Source organism: Bos taurus, chromosome 23 (genome assembly GCF_002263795.3).
Source record: "Bos taurus isolate L1 Dominette 01449 registration number 42190680 breed Hereford chromosome 23, ARS-UCD2.0, whole genome shotgun sequence".
Taxonomy (NCBI): Eukaryota; Metazoa; Chordata; class Mammalia; order Artiodactyla; family Bovidae; genus Bos; species Bos taurus.
This window is the reverse complement of record NC_037350.1, coordinates 41427923-41446029: the sequence shown is the minus strand read 5'-3', so window position 1 is coordinate 41446029 and position 18107 is coordinate 41427923. Positions and strand designations below refer to the sequence as shown.

Genomic DNA, 18107 nt, shown 5'->3' with positions numbered 1-18107 from the left:
CCCCTCCCAGCCCACACGGGACCCCCGTGCTGCTAAATCGCTCCCAGGACCGTCACCAGTGAACTTCAGTCGACAGATCACATGCCCCTTCTCGGACCATCTTCCCTTCTGTCCTCTATAACAACGTCACACTGCCTGGCGCTCCCTGAGACACGCCCCGAGACACGCATCCCCACCTCTGCAGCTGACTGTTCTCAGCCCCCGTCAAAAGCAGCTAGCTCTCTTCTTATGCCTGTCGGGTGAATTCTAGCGCTTCCTAGACTTCCACCCCCGTCACCTTTGTTTTCTTCCGCCTGGTCTCACCCAGACCCAAGGCTCCCCACCCACCGCCCCCCGGGGTCAGCCTGCTCCCAGCCCCAGCTCACGGCTGTCTCCTGACATGCAGCAACCCACTGGACACTTCTATCTGTAATGGCATCTCAGACTTAATATGCTCAAGACTGAATTCACTCAGCAAGAATAAAATATTTATGAGTAAATTTAACAAAAGAAGCGAGACTTTGCATATTGAAAATAACAGAACACAGCTCAGGAAAATCAAAGCTGCAAACACATGAAGATGCATCCATGTTCATGGACTGGAAGACACAATATTATGAAGATAGTAATTCTCCCCTAACTGAAGTAGAAATTCAAAACAATCCCTATCAAAATCCCAGCAGACTTTTTTTTTTTTGTAGAAACAGACAAAATGATCCTAAAATTTGTACAGAAATGCAAAGGACCTAAAATAGCCAAAATGATTTTGTAAAAGAACAAAATTCGAAGATTTATACTTCCCAATTTCAAAACTTATTACAAAAGCTACAATAATCCAGGCAGTGTGGTACTGACAATAAGAAAACTGAGAGTCCAGAAATATACTCTTCTTTACATTTATGGCCACTGGTTTCCTGTGACAGCACCAAAGTAGCTCAATGGAATGGGGGAAAAATCTTTTCAAAAAATAGTTCAGAGACAATTGGATACATGTGAAAAACAAAAGCAAACAAACTTAGACTTTTACATCACACAGACACAAAAACTGACTCAAAATGGATCACAGACCTAGACATAAGAGTCAACGATATCAAGCGTTGACAAGGGTGAGGAGAAACCACAACCCCTAGACAGCTGGTGGGAACGTAACCGGTACCACCGCTGCAGAGAACAGCTTGGCAGTTTCTTAAAAAGTTAAGTATAATCTTATCATAGGGCTTCCCTGGCGGATAAGACAGTAAAGAATCTGCTTGCAATGCAAGAGACCTGGGTTCCATCCCTGGATCGGGAAGATCCCCTGGAGAATGGAATGGCAACCCACTCCAGTATTCTTGCCTGGAAAATCCCCATGGACAGAGGAGCCTGGTGGGCTACAGACCGTGGGGTCACAAAGAATCTGACACGACTGAGCACAACACAACCGTATCATATGATCCAGAAATTCCAGGCTTAGTTACATACCCAAGAAAAGTGAAAAGATACGTCTACACACAGGCTTGCATATCAAAGTCTATAGCAGCATTATTCACAACCGTTCCAAACTGGAGACAATCCAAATGTCCACCAACCAGTGAAAGGATAAACGAATTGCAATAAATTCATACAATGGGATATTAATTCAGCAATAAAAAGAACCGTCTACTGATATATGCTACAACATGGATGAACTCCAAAAATTTAACATGACTGAAAGAATCCAGAAGCAAAAATACAACACATCGCATGACTGCATTCGTATGAAAGGTCCAGAAAAGGGAAGTCTACGGAGACAGAAACTGATTAATGACTGCCTGGGGCTGGGAATGCAGAGGGGCAGAAAGGAATGGTGACGGGTGATGAGAATGTTCTAAAACTGTGTTCTGATGATGGCTGCACAATTCTATAAATTTACTAAAACTCACTGAATCATACACTTAAAAATGAATGCAATTTGTGATATGAAAGTCAAATCTCAATAAAACATTTTAAAAAGCATTTCTCTATCAGATATCAAAAAGTTCTGCACTTTTGTGGGGTTACTGGGAACTTGCTGGCATTAATAAACTATTAATTATTATCATTAATCAACTGATACTGTACCTCCTCCTCCCAAAACCAACAGTATCCACTATGGTTCCCTCCCAAATCTGCTCTTCTGCCTGTATTACATTTCCTGGTAAAAGAAAAATCCACCCACATGTCCTAGCCAGAATTCCAGTCATCCTAGACTTCCCACAAGAGTGATGAAATTCTTGATTCTTCAATCTGGGCCTTTCTCTCCATTCTACCACTGCCTTCATTCAAGTCTATGTAGTAGTTTCTCAACCAACCCTTCTTGCTCTAGACCTGCTCTTTTCCAATCTGTCTTCAGAAAACCTATGATCCCAGAAAACCTGCTCTATAATGCAGACTGCCTCCTGTTATCCTAAACTGAACCTTCTGGTTCTCCCATCCCTACCTCATCTCTCCCAGCTACAACAGTGATTGCTGAGCAGTCTTGCCATGAACAAAAGCGTTTAACATGCACCCTCAAATATGTATATTTTATAACATATACATCAATACCTGTCCTAGTTTATTATAGAAGATGCACAAAAATTGAATTATAAAAGGATGACATAAAAAAAGAAATAGAAGTTCCAGTTTTCTTCTCCACCACTACTGACATTACTCTGGATACTCATGGGCCTCTTTGGAGACCACTAAGCTAAGTCGCTTCAGTCGTATCCGACTCTGTGTGACCCCATAGACGGCAGCCCACCAGGCTCCCCCGTCCCTGGGATTCTCCAGGCAAGAACGCTGGAGTGGGTTGCCATTTCCTTCTCCAATGCATGAAAGGGAAAAGTGAAAGTGAAGTCGCTCAGTCGTGTCTGACTCTTAGCGACCCCATGGACTGCAGCCTACCAGGCTCCTCCATCCATGGGATTTCCAGGCAAGAGTACTGGAGTGGGGTGCCATTGCCTTCTCCGTGGAGACCACTAGTCCAAAGAAAAAGCCAAAGCTCCTCTGCGTGGCATACAAGCTGTGCGGCATGTGTGCCCTGCCCACGTCTCAACTTCACCCCTCACTACTGTACCCACACACCAGATGCTTCAGCACTCACTAATTGTGGTCTCCTCATTGAACAAGAAGTTCAATTTTAACTTGTGCTCTTGAAATAAGATAAACGTCCCTGCATCTTTGCAGTTGTTCTTTCCTCTTCCTGGAATGTCCTTATTACCTGTTTCTGCCAGGTCGGCATTCAAGTGCCTCTCTCTAAAAGACTGAGTACTCCCACCATAGTGTGCTTATTTCTATTTTAATATTTTTGTCATTGTATTAAAATCATATATTTGCCTCTCTATCCTAGAAGCTTTGCCACTGTGCTTTAGCCCCTTGAGGACAGAGGACAGTGGTATTACCCAACCTGGGTCTCCATTGCCTGCTGCTGCTGCTGCTAAGTCGCTTCAGTCGTGTCCAACTCTGTGCGACCCCAGAGACAGCAGCCCACCAGGCTCCTCCGTCCCTGGGATTCTCCAGGCAAGAACACTGGAGTGGGTTGCCATTTTATTGCCAAATGGCAGCAGAAGAGTTCTGCCTTACGGCTAACTCTTGAATTGACCCAACATGTTCTACCCAAGCTTTCCATCTATCACATCTAAATTCATGACCTGCTGTGGCTACTAAGCCACTGGTATGGATAATTCATATCTGAGTCACCCAAATAAGTGTGACTCCTCATGGCCTCAGAATTCCCCAAGTCAGATGGGGAATTTTATGCCTTCTTTTTCACTCAAATTTAGCCATGATCATCACTGGGAACTGCTCTATCTCAACGATGTCAAACTGAAATTCTTTCTTTGACCACAAGAAGTGTGGTCAACCACATACTCAACCACCCAAGTGTTTTCCATCTTTAAGGGGAACACCATCCCCAGTACCTCGTATCTTGCTTATTTTACTGGTCTCTTCAGGCCTCTCCTTTCTGGCTGAATTCCACGGCCAATCATTTTAATCATGATCTTATTAGCACCCAAGATTACGGTGCTCTGATGACCCATCGTATGTGCTCTTTAATTCCCAGCTTTGTGTTAACCAAAGCATGGTTTGTTTTGGTTTGTATTTCTACTTCTGAGCCTAGCCTTGCAAATTCAGACAATCTTGCCTTCCACAGATTTTTTTTTCCCCTATGACCTGCCATCCTTTCCTTCTCTGAAGTCTCAGAAAAAGAGATATCCCTCGATCCTCTCCAAGGACAACCTATCTGGGTATTTTTTCTCCATCTTCTCTAGATCTTAATCAAGTCCTTAACGTCTTCAACTTCACCTTCTTCCCTGACCTTGACCCTGATTCTATCTCACGTGACCTTTTCATTTCTTTCCTAAATGTCTCACATGCTTCTGATTTGCAATCTGGAGTCTCCCTTTACAAAGAGCTCTGTCAGGTCACCACTAATCTATTCACTGTTAACTCCAGTGGGATTCCCCATTCTGCTCAACCTTCCTACGTTACTTCCAGCACTGATGACCACTTCTCCTTTAAGCCTTCTCCTCTCTGGACCTTCCTGTCACAGAGCTGTCTTGGGCAGTTTTGATGAGCGCTCTGGCCCTGTATCCTTCACTGGCTTTGCTTCCCAGAACAAAGCCTTAAGTGGGATCACACTCCCTCGGCTGGTCTTAGCCGCCTCTCCCCACATTCTCTGGTGACCCACTCACTGTGACAGCGATGGCCACTAAATCCTGGCATGTTTTCACACTGTCAGTCCGTCCCATTTCTGACATGGCCGGGCAGTGCTATATTAAAGAGGAGATTACAGTAGATGTCCTCTTAGATAACACAGCTGGATCCCATGCTGCTCACTTAATTTTTAATAAAGCAGTTAACATAGTAAATCATTAAAAACACACACATGCAAGGGCTTCCCCAGTGGGCCAGGGGACATCGGTTCAGTCCCTGGTCTGGGAAAATCCCAGAGGCCGTGGGGCAACTGCAGAGCCCGAGCATCCTAGAGGCCGAGCTCTGCAACCAGAGAAACCACCGCGATGAGAAGCCCGCGCACGACGACTGGACGGCAGCCCACACTCGCTGCCACGGGAGACAGCCTGGGCACAGCAGTGACGAGCCAGAGCAGCCAAGACAAAGGCTTTTTAAAAACACAGATACAGACACTTTAACTTCAAATATAACCATACTTTTTTCTGAGTTCTTTGACTATAGGTCCACTGGTTGAAAAAAATCTTTGTATAAGCCACCTATTCAGCACTGGATAAAAGTTCCAGCCTATTTTTAAAAGCAGAAAGGGAATTTAAGAAGTGAGAAACAATTTGTGTATGGACTCTTTCAGAATTTTTATTATTTTCCCCCAAGTCTTTTTTAATTTCTAATTTAACATTTTACAGTAATTTTTTAAAAAGCTATTTACCTGTATCAGGTCTTCCAAAGCAGTCAACTTAATTTTCTTAAAAACAGTTCTCCTTAAAACGGAGGTTTCATGATTTTATTTGGTATTTAATTAAACTGTGTATTAAATGTTGATATTTAATTAAACTGCATATTAAATCCTGGAGAGAGTGTGGAGAAAAGATCCCCACTGTTGGTGGGAATGTAAATTGGTATAACCACTATGGAAAATAGTATGGAGGTTCCTTGAAAAAATAAAATAAAACTACTATATGATCCAGCAATCCCATCCCTGGGCATATATCTGGAGAAAACTAATGTAAAAATATACTTGCACCCCAATTTATTTACTCTACGTGTAGTTATAATAATGGGGTTCCTTCTCACTGAAAATTAAAAAATTAAGACTTTAAAGATCTTACCCTTTTCATATTGTATAATATTCAAGTGACTAACACTAAAGAGTTTAAAGAAAGGCAATATTGGAGAGAAAAGAGAAAACCTTCCTGCTGCCAATATTAAAAAAACAAAACAAATAATGAACCATTTCAATAATACTGTAGAGATTTGCTAGATATATCTTAAGTGCAAGATAAAGATGAACTCATTAACCTCAATGGAGTACAGAAGGAAGAATCCAGAACTCAGTGGATCACACTGATCTATGTCACTAATCTTGAGGGTTACTAATTTTGCCCCGAAAAGTTAGTTCTTCCCCAACTTACCAAAAAGCTTCTAAATATAACTACAACTTGAATAAAACAATTGGAGGAAGTAATATTTTTTGTTTTCCTGAAATGTATAAAGGAAAAACAAAGGCAAAAGCAATGTTCAAAAAATAACAAATTATTGTATCTTTGAACGAATTCTCTTCTCCAGTAATGTCTTGGAAGACTAGTTATATTTTTTTATTGCAAGCTACACATGCTTTTGAAGTATTAGCAAAACACTCAAGAGGAAATAATTTTTAATGAATATTAGTTCTTTAAAAAACTAGATTATGATACAATAATCCATTTAAGGTTTGTTCTAATTGAGAGCTTTAACTGGCCTGTGGGTTGGATGTGCTGTTAAGTGTTGTACATAATTAGGGATATATGTAAAAACAAGATATTTCAGCATGAATTGAATTATTCTATCAGGTAATACCTAACACTATCTACCCTCTTGCAAACTGCTGGTCTCCTCTTTTTCTGGAATACTGTCACACAAAAAGAAAAAAAAAGCCTCAGTACTGAGATGCAAGCAAAGCTGACATGTTGCATAATCTGGGTCTCTGCCTTGTCTTTTAATATTAACTTGATTTTTTTTCTTCCCCCAATACAGTATAAGAAGACGCTAGTAGACTAAAAGAAAGGAGGAGAGAGAAAATAACACCTTATGGGGATTTCAAATCTTATTTTAAACCAGTGATGAAAAATAATGTACATGAGTTGTGGTTCACAAATTGATTAAGAATAATGATAACCATGATAATACATCAGATCATGCCCATTTAACATCGCCCTTAACAAACTGGTGAACTAAATCATTCACTATAACTTCAGCCAAACAGAAACCCAGCCAAGTCAAGTCGGTTTAATAACAGATGTAGCAGGAATAAGCCTTTATACCTTTTATCTCAAGTATTAGTTGCTTTCTCTAAAACATCCAAACATATCACACAGATAAACAATTCAACTGTAAATAATGTTCTGGAAAAATCTTTAACCAGTAACTCAAAAAGTCAATACCAGTTTATAAATGAAACATAATAAACAACAATTCAGAGTCTTCTCAGTTACTGAAATACTCTGAGAATAGAAATTTCACTACTCAACCTCTAAAGCATAATTGAAAAGTGGCAAGCTGGAAGGGCTTTGAGCTTCTGAAAGTCTGTGGTTTTCCCTATTTTTCATGAGTGTTTCCAAGAGTCAGCACGACCAAGAATTACTTCTCATGCTCACTTGCAAAAGTTCCCTAAAATTAAAAAGCAATGCTAGGCACTTTTAGTGTCTCAGAATATAGCTCAGCAAAGCTTACGATTTTACAGATAAGCTTGAAAAAGGTAGAGAGACTTATCCAAAGTTACAAGACGGTGGCTGAGCAGGCCCAGCACTGAACACCTTGCAGGCGGGTCAGGCGACTCGGTTGCCTGCAGGGCCACCTCTATCACCATCACCTCTCCGTGTGGCCCAGATTCTCTACACAACAGAAACCAGAATCTTCTCCAATTGTGATTCTCGGCAACCTCTAAGTCAGCATTATGTCATCCTAACATACTATTGATGATGCCACTAGCAGATACTCTCACTTGGTACATGTGTTACAGCTGAAAAAGAATATCAAAACCACCGTGATTAAATAAATTGATAAAACAGAATTAAGCAAACTTGCATTTTCTGATGTAAACTGTCTGATTTAAAGAAAAAGGAATGCATTCTTTCATTATCATCAAGAGAAAACATCTGACATCAATTAACTCTCATCTACTTTAAAGTGAAGAATTAAACACAAAATTACCTTTGAAGGTTTCAAGTTCCTTCCTGTAGGAAAAACAAAGAAAACATATATTTATTAATCTACTCCCAATGGAAACTGCTCTTAGATTATAATAAAATATTAAGTACTTTAATTGCTGAGAGTGGCATTTCTAGATGCTCAAATAGAGTCCCTTACTCTTTGAAATTACCAATACAGTTAGCCTAAAGCTACTATTCTCAGTTTTTCTATTACTCTACTAATAGTTCAAAAAAGTTCTACCAAAATTTAAACTATTAAAACACTGAAACACTTAAACAAAACAAAAAAACATAGAGCATTTTAATGCCAGCCATGAACCATCTAATATATTTAACTACCAGTTTATAAAAGCAACTTACTTTTCCTTTCATGGATAAATAATAGAGTTTTTAAAAATCTTTGATTAAAAATCATTCAAAAGAGGAGCAGTTATTTCCTGTTCTAAATGAAAGGGGAAATCATATTTCAAAGGGCTGAAGTCCACAGACCATCCTGTCACAAAAGGGCCAAGCCTCCGGGAAACCCTCTGGTGTGTGATTTTGTGTCAGTCAGGAATGCTGAAACACAGTCTCCTAGGAGACGTACATCCAGGGAAGATAGATGAACAGTCGTAAAACATTTTTGACAAAGAAGTCAAAAGCAAGTTTTTTTCAGGTTTTCCTTAATAATTTTATGATTATATTTTTCTCAGTATCAGTACTAATTAAAAGTAATTTTAAGGAGGCAAATTTATTTGTAAAGGCTTATCCCACTTAAAATATGAGATGTTTGTCTTTTATTTGCATGAGGGGTTTAACTAAATATCTAGAGCTATTCTGGATTTTCAAATCAGAATTCCTCATTGCTAATTACAATACTGCTCATGTTCCTAAACAGTTGACTACCATGACCAGCTGGCCAGGGAGGACTGGCAAGCTGCTCACTGAAAAGCCAGTGTTCTTAAAACAGGTTCTTAAATCACGTGGTCGTATCACTTTTTTTTTTTTCTCCTAGAAATACTAACTCATGATAACATTACTCTAGCACCAGAGTTCATTAACTAAGGAATAAAAAAATTACTTTCAATCCTGTCTTTAAAATGGGTGCAATCATTTCCCTTGGGCCAATAGCCCAGCTTCATTCTTAAAAGATCAGGTAGAAAGTAAACCTGCCTGAAACCTATTTTACATTCCAGTAATGGGATGAAGATGCCTGGAGAAGGAAGTGGCACCCCACTCCAGTATTCTTGCCTGGGAAACCCCAGGGACGAGGAGTTTGGCGGGCTACGGTCTATGGGGTCGCAAGAGTCGGACATGACTTAGCGACTGAACAACAACAAATGGGATGAAAGCTGAAAAGGCCTGAGAGAAAGGCAGCACGCGCCGAAGACAGCATCCTAAGGGGGCGCCTTCACGTATCCCTCCAGACGCCCTCGTGAGCCATTCCCCATGGCCACCGAGGGCTGGGCAGGGTGACAGAACACTTGGTTCAGTATTCCTTCTTCTTCTTTTTTTAATATTTATTTGCCCGTGCCAGTCTTAGTTGCAGCATGGGAACTCTTAGATGTGTCCTGTGGAATCTAGTTCCCTGATCGAACCTGGGCTCCCTGCATTAGGAATGCCAAGGCTTAGCCACTGGACTACCAGGGAAGTCCCTCAGTTCAGTATTCTAAACAGTAATTCTCTTTTCTCTGATTACAGTCTTCAGAGAGCCTCTGCTTTCCTTCTTTTGGAACCCGAAACAGTGAAATTTCAAAAAGGCACCTCCTGTTTTAAGAAAAGGTGAAACTGGGAAGAATGATTGCACAGTCTTCCCTTACTGCTACCCCAAATAACAACCATGGAGCCAAGAATCCAGTGTCTGTGTTAGTAATGAGTCAGTGAAGTCAAAGTCACTCAGTCGTGTCCAACTTTTTGTGACCCCATGGACTACACAGTCCATGGAATTCTCCAGGCCAGAATACTGGAGTGGGTAGCCTTTCCCTTCGCCAGGGGATCTTCGAAACCCAGGGATCGAACCCAGGTCTCCCGCATTGCAGGTGGATTCTTTACCAGCTGAGCCACAAGGGAAGCCCAGTAATGAGTCATTGCCCAATTAAGAGCTTTCACTGGAGTTACTGTGCCCACCTTCCAACCTGCTGGCTGCCTCATCAAAACAATGGGAAGCTGCTACGAGAAAAGAGTCAAGGTGAGCAGGGTGCCTTTCTAGGCCCTTATTTACAGAATAGCCTGACCCATGGCAATTCAAGAAACTTCCAAGAGAGTTTCTTTCCGAGAGTAAGAGAGTCCTGTACCCAATTCCTTAATCAAGAAGACAGTGGAGACTGGGGTGGTACAGGTGACTGTGGTTTAAGGTAAAGATCACTATGACAGAAGAATTTTATAAGTTTAAAGACCTGATAAAGAAAAGCAATAGCCCTGAAAGCCTTGAAGTGTCGTAATTTTTAGGACAGACTCCATAATGCCAGCGGAGAAGGCAATGGCATCCCACTCTAGTACTCTTGCCTGGAAAATCCCACGGATGGAGGAGCCTGGTGGGCTGCAGTCCATGGGGTCGCTAAGAGTCGGACACGACTGAGCGACTTCACTTTCACTTTTCATTTTCATGCACTGGAGAAGGAAATGGCAACCCACTCCAGTGTTCTTGCCTGGAGAATCCCAGGGACGGGGGAGCCTGGTGGGCTGCCGTCTATGGGGTCACACAGAGTTGGACACGACTGAAGCGACTTAGCAGCCATAATGCCAGAGGCAACAGCATCCAGGAGTACAGAAGGTATAAGAGAAGGGAGGGAAGACAGTCAGGGTCAAAGTGAAGGTGTGGAAGCTGAATGGTGTAGGTTATCTTCAGGAAAGAGCAAGCCCGTTGGGACAGCAGGCTGAATGAAGAGAAAGTGGTGGGAGACGAGGTTGAAGAGGCAGAGGCTTCTGAGTGCCCGGCTAAAAGGATCTGCTTTTATTTTTAGCAGGAGAATATCACAAGCAAAGCCATGCTTCAGGAAGAATGTTCTAGTTGTGACGGATAGACGTACTGACAGCGGGGAAGAATGAAGCAGGGAGCACCTAAGAAACTATTAGAGGAGTTTGAAGAAGATCTAATTAGTGCCCGGAAGGAGCAAGTGCAGTGGCAACAGCAACAAAGCATGCTCAGTCGCTCAGTCACATTCAGCTCTTCTGCGACCCCACTGAATGTAGCCCACCAGGCTCCTCTATCGGATTCTCCGTGCAAGAATACTGGAGTGGGGTGCCATTTCCTCCTCCAGGGCCAATGAAGGGAGGGGGTCCAATTTGAAAACGCTGGGGAGAAGAGTCAACAGACCATGGCAATTGACCCATGGGAAGAAGTATATAACCATGAGGCTTCCTGTCTGCATCACTGGAAGGAAAGGGAATTCATCAGCAGAAAACAGGAAGAGGAACAGATTTTGGAGGGCAGTGCGTAAGTTCCATTTGGAACATAATGAAATAATCTGGGAGCTTGGAAACCTAAGGCTGGACATGCTGAGCCATGACTCCCAACCCTTGTAACCCACTCAAAGACTTAGCTCCCCAACTTCCCACTCAGTCCTGAAACCACTCCAGCGTGGCTTCCAGACCCCAGCTCTGCACAACAAGACCACTGACAACCGCCCTGCTGCCAAAGGCGATGTTCGCTCTCACTTTTCATCTGAATCCCTCAGCAGCAATTGACTCAGCTGGTGATTCCTTGAGAGCATTTTCTCGAGTTTTCCTCCTCCTCTCCCAGTTCCTTTTGCTACTTCTCCGCCCCTTCCAGACCACAAGATGCCTGAGCTTTGCCAGCTTGCCCCGGCCCCCTTCTTAACTTACTTGCTCTCACAAGGCAATTCATCCAGCTCCGTGGCCTTAAATGCCACCCACAGGCTCTCAATTTATACTTCCTGTCTTGATCTCTTCTTGGAGCTCTAGACTCATACGCAACTGCCTATCTGAGAATACTGCTTGGGAAGTGAAGCAGGCGTCCCAGCAACACTTGCAAAAGAGCCTGTTCTTCCTACAGTCTCCCACACCTCCACTCAGGCCATCACCACACTCCTCAAGCCTTGGTTGATCCATCTCCCTCCTTCGCCACATCCAATCCACCAACAAAACCTGTTAACTCTATCTCAAAACGTGCCCCGAATCCATCCAATTCTGTCCATCACTCCTACTGTCATGATAAATATCATGAAAAGGGACTTCCTTTTCCAGGAGATAAATACTCATTTTCTTATACTGAACGTAACCTCTGAGTTTGATCATTCATTCAACAACAAAAAAATGTATTGATGTATTGTGCCTTAGACACTAGCAATGCGAGGAACAGCAGCAGGAATAATGCTAGGGTTGAGTTATGTACGCGCCACAACCTCAAGGAAATTTAGTGAGGGATACAGAAGTAAAGCAGCAGTCAGAAGTCGATGTCATAGATTAGCACTCTGCTAACGCCAGCCACGCTGAGGACTCTCCAGGAATACAGAGGAGGGGGTGACTCACACCGAGGACCAACGGGAAAGGCTTCCTGGAGAAGCCAGGACTGAACTGAGTCTTGAGGGAAAGTGTAAGTGAGGAAGACAGGTAACACTGATGAGAACACTGCAGATACTTCCCTCTTGACCATTAATGTCGCCTTCTCAGCTCACCAAGTGAAAAGGCACAGGTGAGCAGGAGTTTTAAGTTCTGGTCACTCTCCAAACTATCAGAAATGGTTAATGGTAATCATCAATGTAAAACAGTATCCAAGTTAGTCTTTTCCATGAAGACGTCCATCACACCCACATGGCCGTCTCCTCTCACTCACCTCCTACAGGACTCACGTCCATCAGTGCTATAACACTGGTACACTGCCTTGTAACGCCATGATTTCCATACGGGTGTCATCCCTATGGGGCTACCCAGGTGGCACTAGTGATAAAGAGCCCGCCTGCCAATGCAGGAGACGTCAGAGATGCGGGTTCCATCCCTGGGGCAGGAAGATCCCTGGAGGAGGGCATGGCAACCCACTCCAGTATTCTTGCCTGAGAATCCCATGGACAGAGGAGCCTGGAAGGTTATAGACCGTAGGGTCCCACAGAGTCAGACACAACTGAAGTGACTTAGCACACACGCCATCTCTACAATCACACTGCCGAAATCCTGAAGTGCAAAGATTATGTGTCATCTGCCCTGACCACATGTGTGCACAGAGTCACACACGACATACACTCAGCAAGTCAGGTTACCAAGAACTCTGGCTGCAGAAGGACTAAACATACCTGCTTCTTAAAAGAAGCTCTTATTCTAACTAGGGGGGAATTTATTCTTTATTAAAAAATAAAAGCTTGGCCACGTAGTAATTCATCTGATATGATAACAACTTGTTTGCCTCTTGCAATTTCAAAACTCTGAGTCTCTTCATTTCCAAAGTTTAATAATATTTTCAGAAGATCAATTAAGTAGGAAGAATTGAAATGCCTCCCTTTAGGTTTTTACTATATTTTAAATTTTACTCAGTTCAGCAAATGCTATCACAGAATTTAGCATGACAAACCCCTGAAACTAAAACATTCAACAAATAACACTGGACTCAAAATCTAATAATATTTCCAAAGGGTGAAGCTGCTATTTCATCATTTTATCCACAGGGGTTGAGTTATGAGGGCAGAATAAAAACAAAAAAAAAACATCACATTAACAAATAAATCCATGGAATGTTGCAAGAAGTATATTAAATCTGTGCATGTATAGAAGTCAACTAAATCAGACCCACAGATGCAAACAGATTGGAGCCCTGGATAAATGTCTCCACAAACACAATCATCTCAGAGATGGAAGGATACTTTCTTTAAACACTAAACTGCTTCCCCAGGACAAACCCATGTCAAAAACCTAACACAATGATTCTAGATGGCAAAATACCATTCAAAATGTAAGGTGCAAGATCAATTCTAACCTTTTTTCCACATTTGAAAATATTTAGGGGCATTTTTTTTCGTGTTGACCAGCAATACTTTTTGTATTAAACACAGTAGAAGAGTTCCCTTTGCTATGACTGAGGGCTAGGAAAGATCTTACCAGACCTCTCTCCTGAAAGACCAGCTACTACCCACTCTTATTTAATCTTTTAAGCATTCTGCAGTCCTGAAGATGTGTACCCTTACTGGCTTGGTGAGTTTGTGGCTGAGAGGGTAGAAGTTGGATAAAGTTCTTGGGCCTCCCTTGTCACTCAGATGGTAAAGAATCCGCCTACAATGCAGGAGATCTGGGTTCGATCCCTGAGTTGGGAAGCTCCTCTAGAGAAGGGAAAGGCTACCCACTCCAGTATTCTGGCCTGGAGAATTCCATGGACTGTACAGTCCATGGGGTCGCAAAGAGTTGGACACGACTGAGTGACTTTCATTCTCAAGGGCGAGAAGAGCTGGCCCACGTGCTTGAGGTAATTTTCTCAAAACTTTAGAAGCCCTGTTGTCATTTGCTCCTTACACAGATCCTACGGAGGGGGTACGTTACAGAATAAGACATCTTTATTACACAGAATGAGAGGAAGCAATAACCAATAACAGAACCCAAGAGAATAACAGAACCACAGCATCTACAATGGCAGCAGAGAAAACTGAGGGTGCGAGTGCTAGAGACGGCTTCCAGAGGCCAGGCAAATAAGGGCTGGTCTGTCAATGGGCACAGTTACCTAAAGAGCTAAGAGGAGAAATACAGGTTAAATATTTAAAGTGCATCACGGATTTGGCCTCCATGGAAGTCTTAACATAACACAGCCTTAGACCACCTTTCTCTGGCAACCTCAGTTGAACTCTGGTGTGTCGTGCATCTTGTCCATTCACAAGCAACCTGTTAGAATGATCTACCTTGTTGACTACTGGCTATTTTTGTAGCTTCTAGAAACATTCTTGCTGGGATACAGTTAATCTATTTGGAAACAGCTTGATCTCTTTGATGCTTGCTTTTCTGATTAGTTAAGCAGATCTGGAACGGGGCTCAGTCAAGGGCCAACTGTTAAGGGAAGCTTTCCCGAGGAATTTCCCCAGGAATTCTCAGTCTCTGGCTGACAGGCACTGCTAACTAATCCTAATGGGTGCGGTCCCCTCCTCCTCCTCCTCCCTGGGTCGTTTGCTCATGTGAATGACCGGTCCCCTGCTGAAGTTTCCGGGGAGCCCTCTGCAGATTCTCGGTATTCCTGCTCTCTGGTTCTGAGCCCTGTAAACTCCAGCTGTTTTGGGTTTCCAGACGCTCAGCTCCACTCTTCAGCTCAGAGGGCCTGCCAGACTCTACCTGGTTTTCCTTTCTGCACACAGCCTGGAAACTCTGCTGGCAGAATGCTGGAGCCACCACGGGGCTTGTCTCCTACTGACCAAGGATCTCTTCTCCTCTCTGCCCAGTGTAAAGTGTCCCAACGAGTGTTATTTCATTTACTGTGTCTGGTTTTTGGCTGGGTCAGGGGGAGAGTCAGTCTGCTTCCACGTTCTTCCACCTGGGGAGGACCCTTTACATAGAAGCGCTGCCTGAGGGGACACTGCTCATCTGTTTCCCACTCAGCACCCAAACCACCCTCCACACAGAACCTCAGGGGCTACTTAGTTGCTGCCTTCCTGCCCATCTCCACCAGACCTCCTCTTCTGGTTCCAGTCACCTTCACCTTGGAGAATGCCCCTAGCTCCTCCTTGTCCTATTCTCAGCAAAGCCAGGCCTGTGGCAAGTCTGCCCAGCACAATCCCCTCAACTCTCTGAAATGTCATTTCTTGAAGCTCAGGAGTTTGGTGGGTTATTCTCTAGAATGTAAGCTGGTCAAATACTACTAAAGACATGCCATAACATCTCAAATCTATCATTCTTTGCCCTAAAGACTTTTCTAAACTTAGTCTGCATAATTTCAGATGTGCAGATGACACCACCCGTATGGCAGAAAGCAAAGAGGAACTAAAGAGCCTCTTTTCTAAACTTAGTCTGCATAACCTCAGATATACAGATGACACCACCCTTATGGCAGAAAGTGAAGAGGAACTAAAGAGCCTCTTGAGGAAAGTGAAAGAGCAAAGTGAAAAAGCTGGCTTAAAACTCAACATTCAAAAAACTAAGATCATGGCATCCAGTCCCATCACTTCATGGCAAATAGATGGGGAAACAATGCAAACAGTGACAGACTTTATTTTCTTGGGCTCCAAAATCTCTGCAGATGATGACTGCAGCCATGAAATTAAAAGACACTTATTCCTTGGAAGACAAGATGACAAACCTATACAGCGTATTAAAAAGCAGAGACATCACTTTGCTGACAAAAGTCCAGCTAGTCAAAGCTATGGTTTTCTCAGTAGTCATGTATGAATGTAAGAGCTGGATCATAAAGAAGGCTGAGCGTTGAAGAACTGATGCATTTAAACTGTGGTGTCAGAGAAGACTCTTGAGAGTTCCTTGGACTGAGGAGATCAAACCAGTCGATCCTAAAGGAAATAAACCCTGAATATTCATTGAAAGGACTGATGCTGAAGCTTCCACACTTTGGCCATCTGATGCCAAGAGCCAACTCATCGGAAAAAACCCTGATGCTGGGGAAGATTGAAAGCAAGAGGAGAAGGGAACGACAGAGGATGAGAAGGTTGGATGGCATCACTGACTCAATGGACATGAGTTTGAGCAAGCTCCGGGTGATGATGAAGGACAGGAAAGCCTGGCGTGCTGCAGTCCATGGGGTTGCAGAGAGTCAGACAGGACTGAGGGACTAAAAAACAACAGCAACAAAACTTAGTCTACAGTCCACATCAACAGCAACAACACAAACACAAAGAAGAGCACAGTTCCTTAGCTTTAGCTGTAATACATAAAGCAAAAGGAACAATGACTCTTTCAGAATATGCCTGGGCGCTAAATTATATCAACCGAAGCTGTGCCCCCCACTCACAAGAGACAGTTTATAAGGGATAACAATTAAGTTTCAAAGCCTAAATGCATTAGTGAAAAATGCTTCTAGAGTTCAGTATGCCCCAAAGCAGATTTCAAGTCCAATGGAAGGCTGTGTTAAAATTATGAGTCATTTATAATTAAGCTAACTTACTAAAATCACACTGTTCTTTAAGATGCAGCTATTTTCAGAGAAATTCTGATGGTATGCTACAAACTGAAGGGGAAAACAAAGGATCTAGAACTCTGGAAGTAAAAAATATTTTAATTAGATCACTAGCTTATATATGATTTTAATGTCATTATTATGAAAGAATCTCAACAATCATTCTAAGGAATATTATGGTGGTACTGAAAAGATCACAAACTTAGGGAGCTCTGAATTGTACCTTTCCATTTAGCGCCTCTTCTTCACTCTCCTCTTCTCACTCTCCTCCTTCACTCACCTGCAGCCCCTCTGCAGGGGAGGGTGTCCTCTCCATCCCTGTGCGCTTGCCTCCTTACTCAGGCCTCAGTCCTCATGTGTCCTCCAGGAAGGGCCCTCCCTCCCCACCACTGTCACATTACCCTGCTTTATTTTCTTCAATACAATTGTCTGAAAGTATCCTTTTAAAAAATCATGTACACATTTACCATCTAGTTCTCCCCACATCCGTGACTACAAATGCAAATGTTACTCGCTCAGCCGTGTCCAACTCTTTCCGACTCCATGGACTGTAGCTCACTAGGCTCCTCTGTCCACAGAATTCTCCAGGCAAGAATACTGGAGTGGGTAGCCATTCTCTTCTCCAGGAGATCGAACCCAGGTCTCCTGCATTAAAGGCAGATTCTTTACCATCTGAGCCACCTGGGAAGTCAAATGCAAGCTGACTTCCACATCTCAAGTCCATTTCTCTCACTGCTAGCTTAGACAAACCCGTGGAAATGGTCTTATGTTCTTTATTTTGGCTCATATAATCAATATTAATGCTTCTTAGTTGATGAAAAATATATTTCCTATTGGTTATGAAAACCTACACAAGGCATCCAGCAGTTACACTTATAACGGCTAACTCATCTTCTGAACCATCTGACGACCCAACTACTGGTACCAGTACTTGTCTCTGCCTACAGCCATGGTTTATCCACTGTCTGATGTCTATTCCTGCCCATAAAAGCAATCAGTCATACTAATATCACTTCATATGCAAAAGAGTTATTACAAAAGCTATTTATGGGTATTTTCCCCCACAACTACACAGTCGCTTATATGTCATGTTCATTAGACAACCAGCTAAAATAGGATGTCCTCCTTCCATGCAGAAACACTTAGGGCAATGCAGGCACATGCTCAGTCCTGTCCAACTCTTTGCAACCCCATGGACTGTAGCCCCCCCAGGCTCCTCTGTCCATGGGATTCTCCAGGAA

General features: G+C 42.9%; 1 protein-coding gene across 2 annotated transcripts in view; it reads right to left on the bottom strand.

The window, feature by feature from the left end:
* DTNBP1 (dystrobrevin binding protein 1) overlaps positions 1 to 18107 on the bottom strand; it is a 102021-nt gene that overhangs the window by 38230 nt on the left and 45684 nt on the right. For both annotated transcript variants that reach the window (XM_059880254.1, NM_001045947.1), the window contains 1 exon segment: positions 7840 to 7862. In XM_059880254.1, coding sequence (XP_059736237.1) covers positions 7840 to 7862 — 23 coding nt within the window.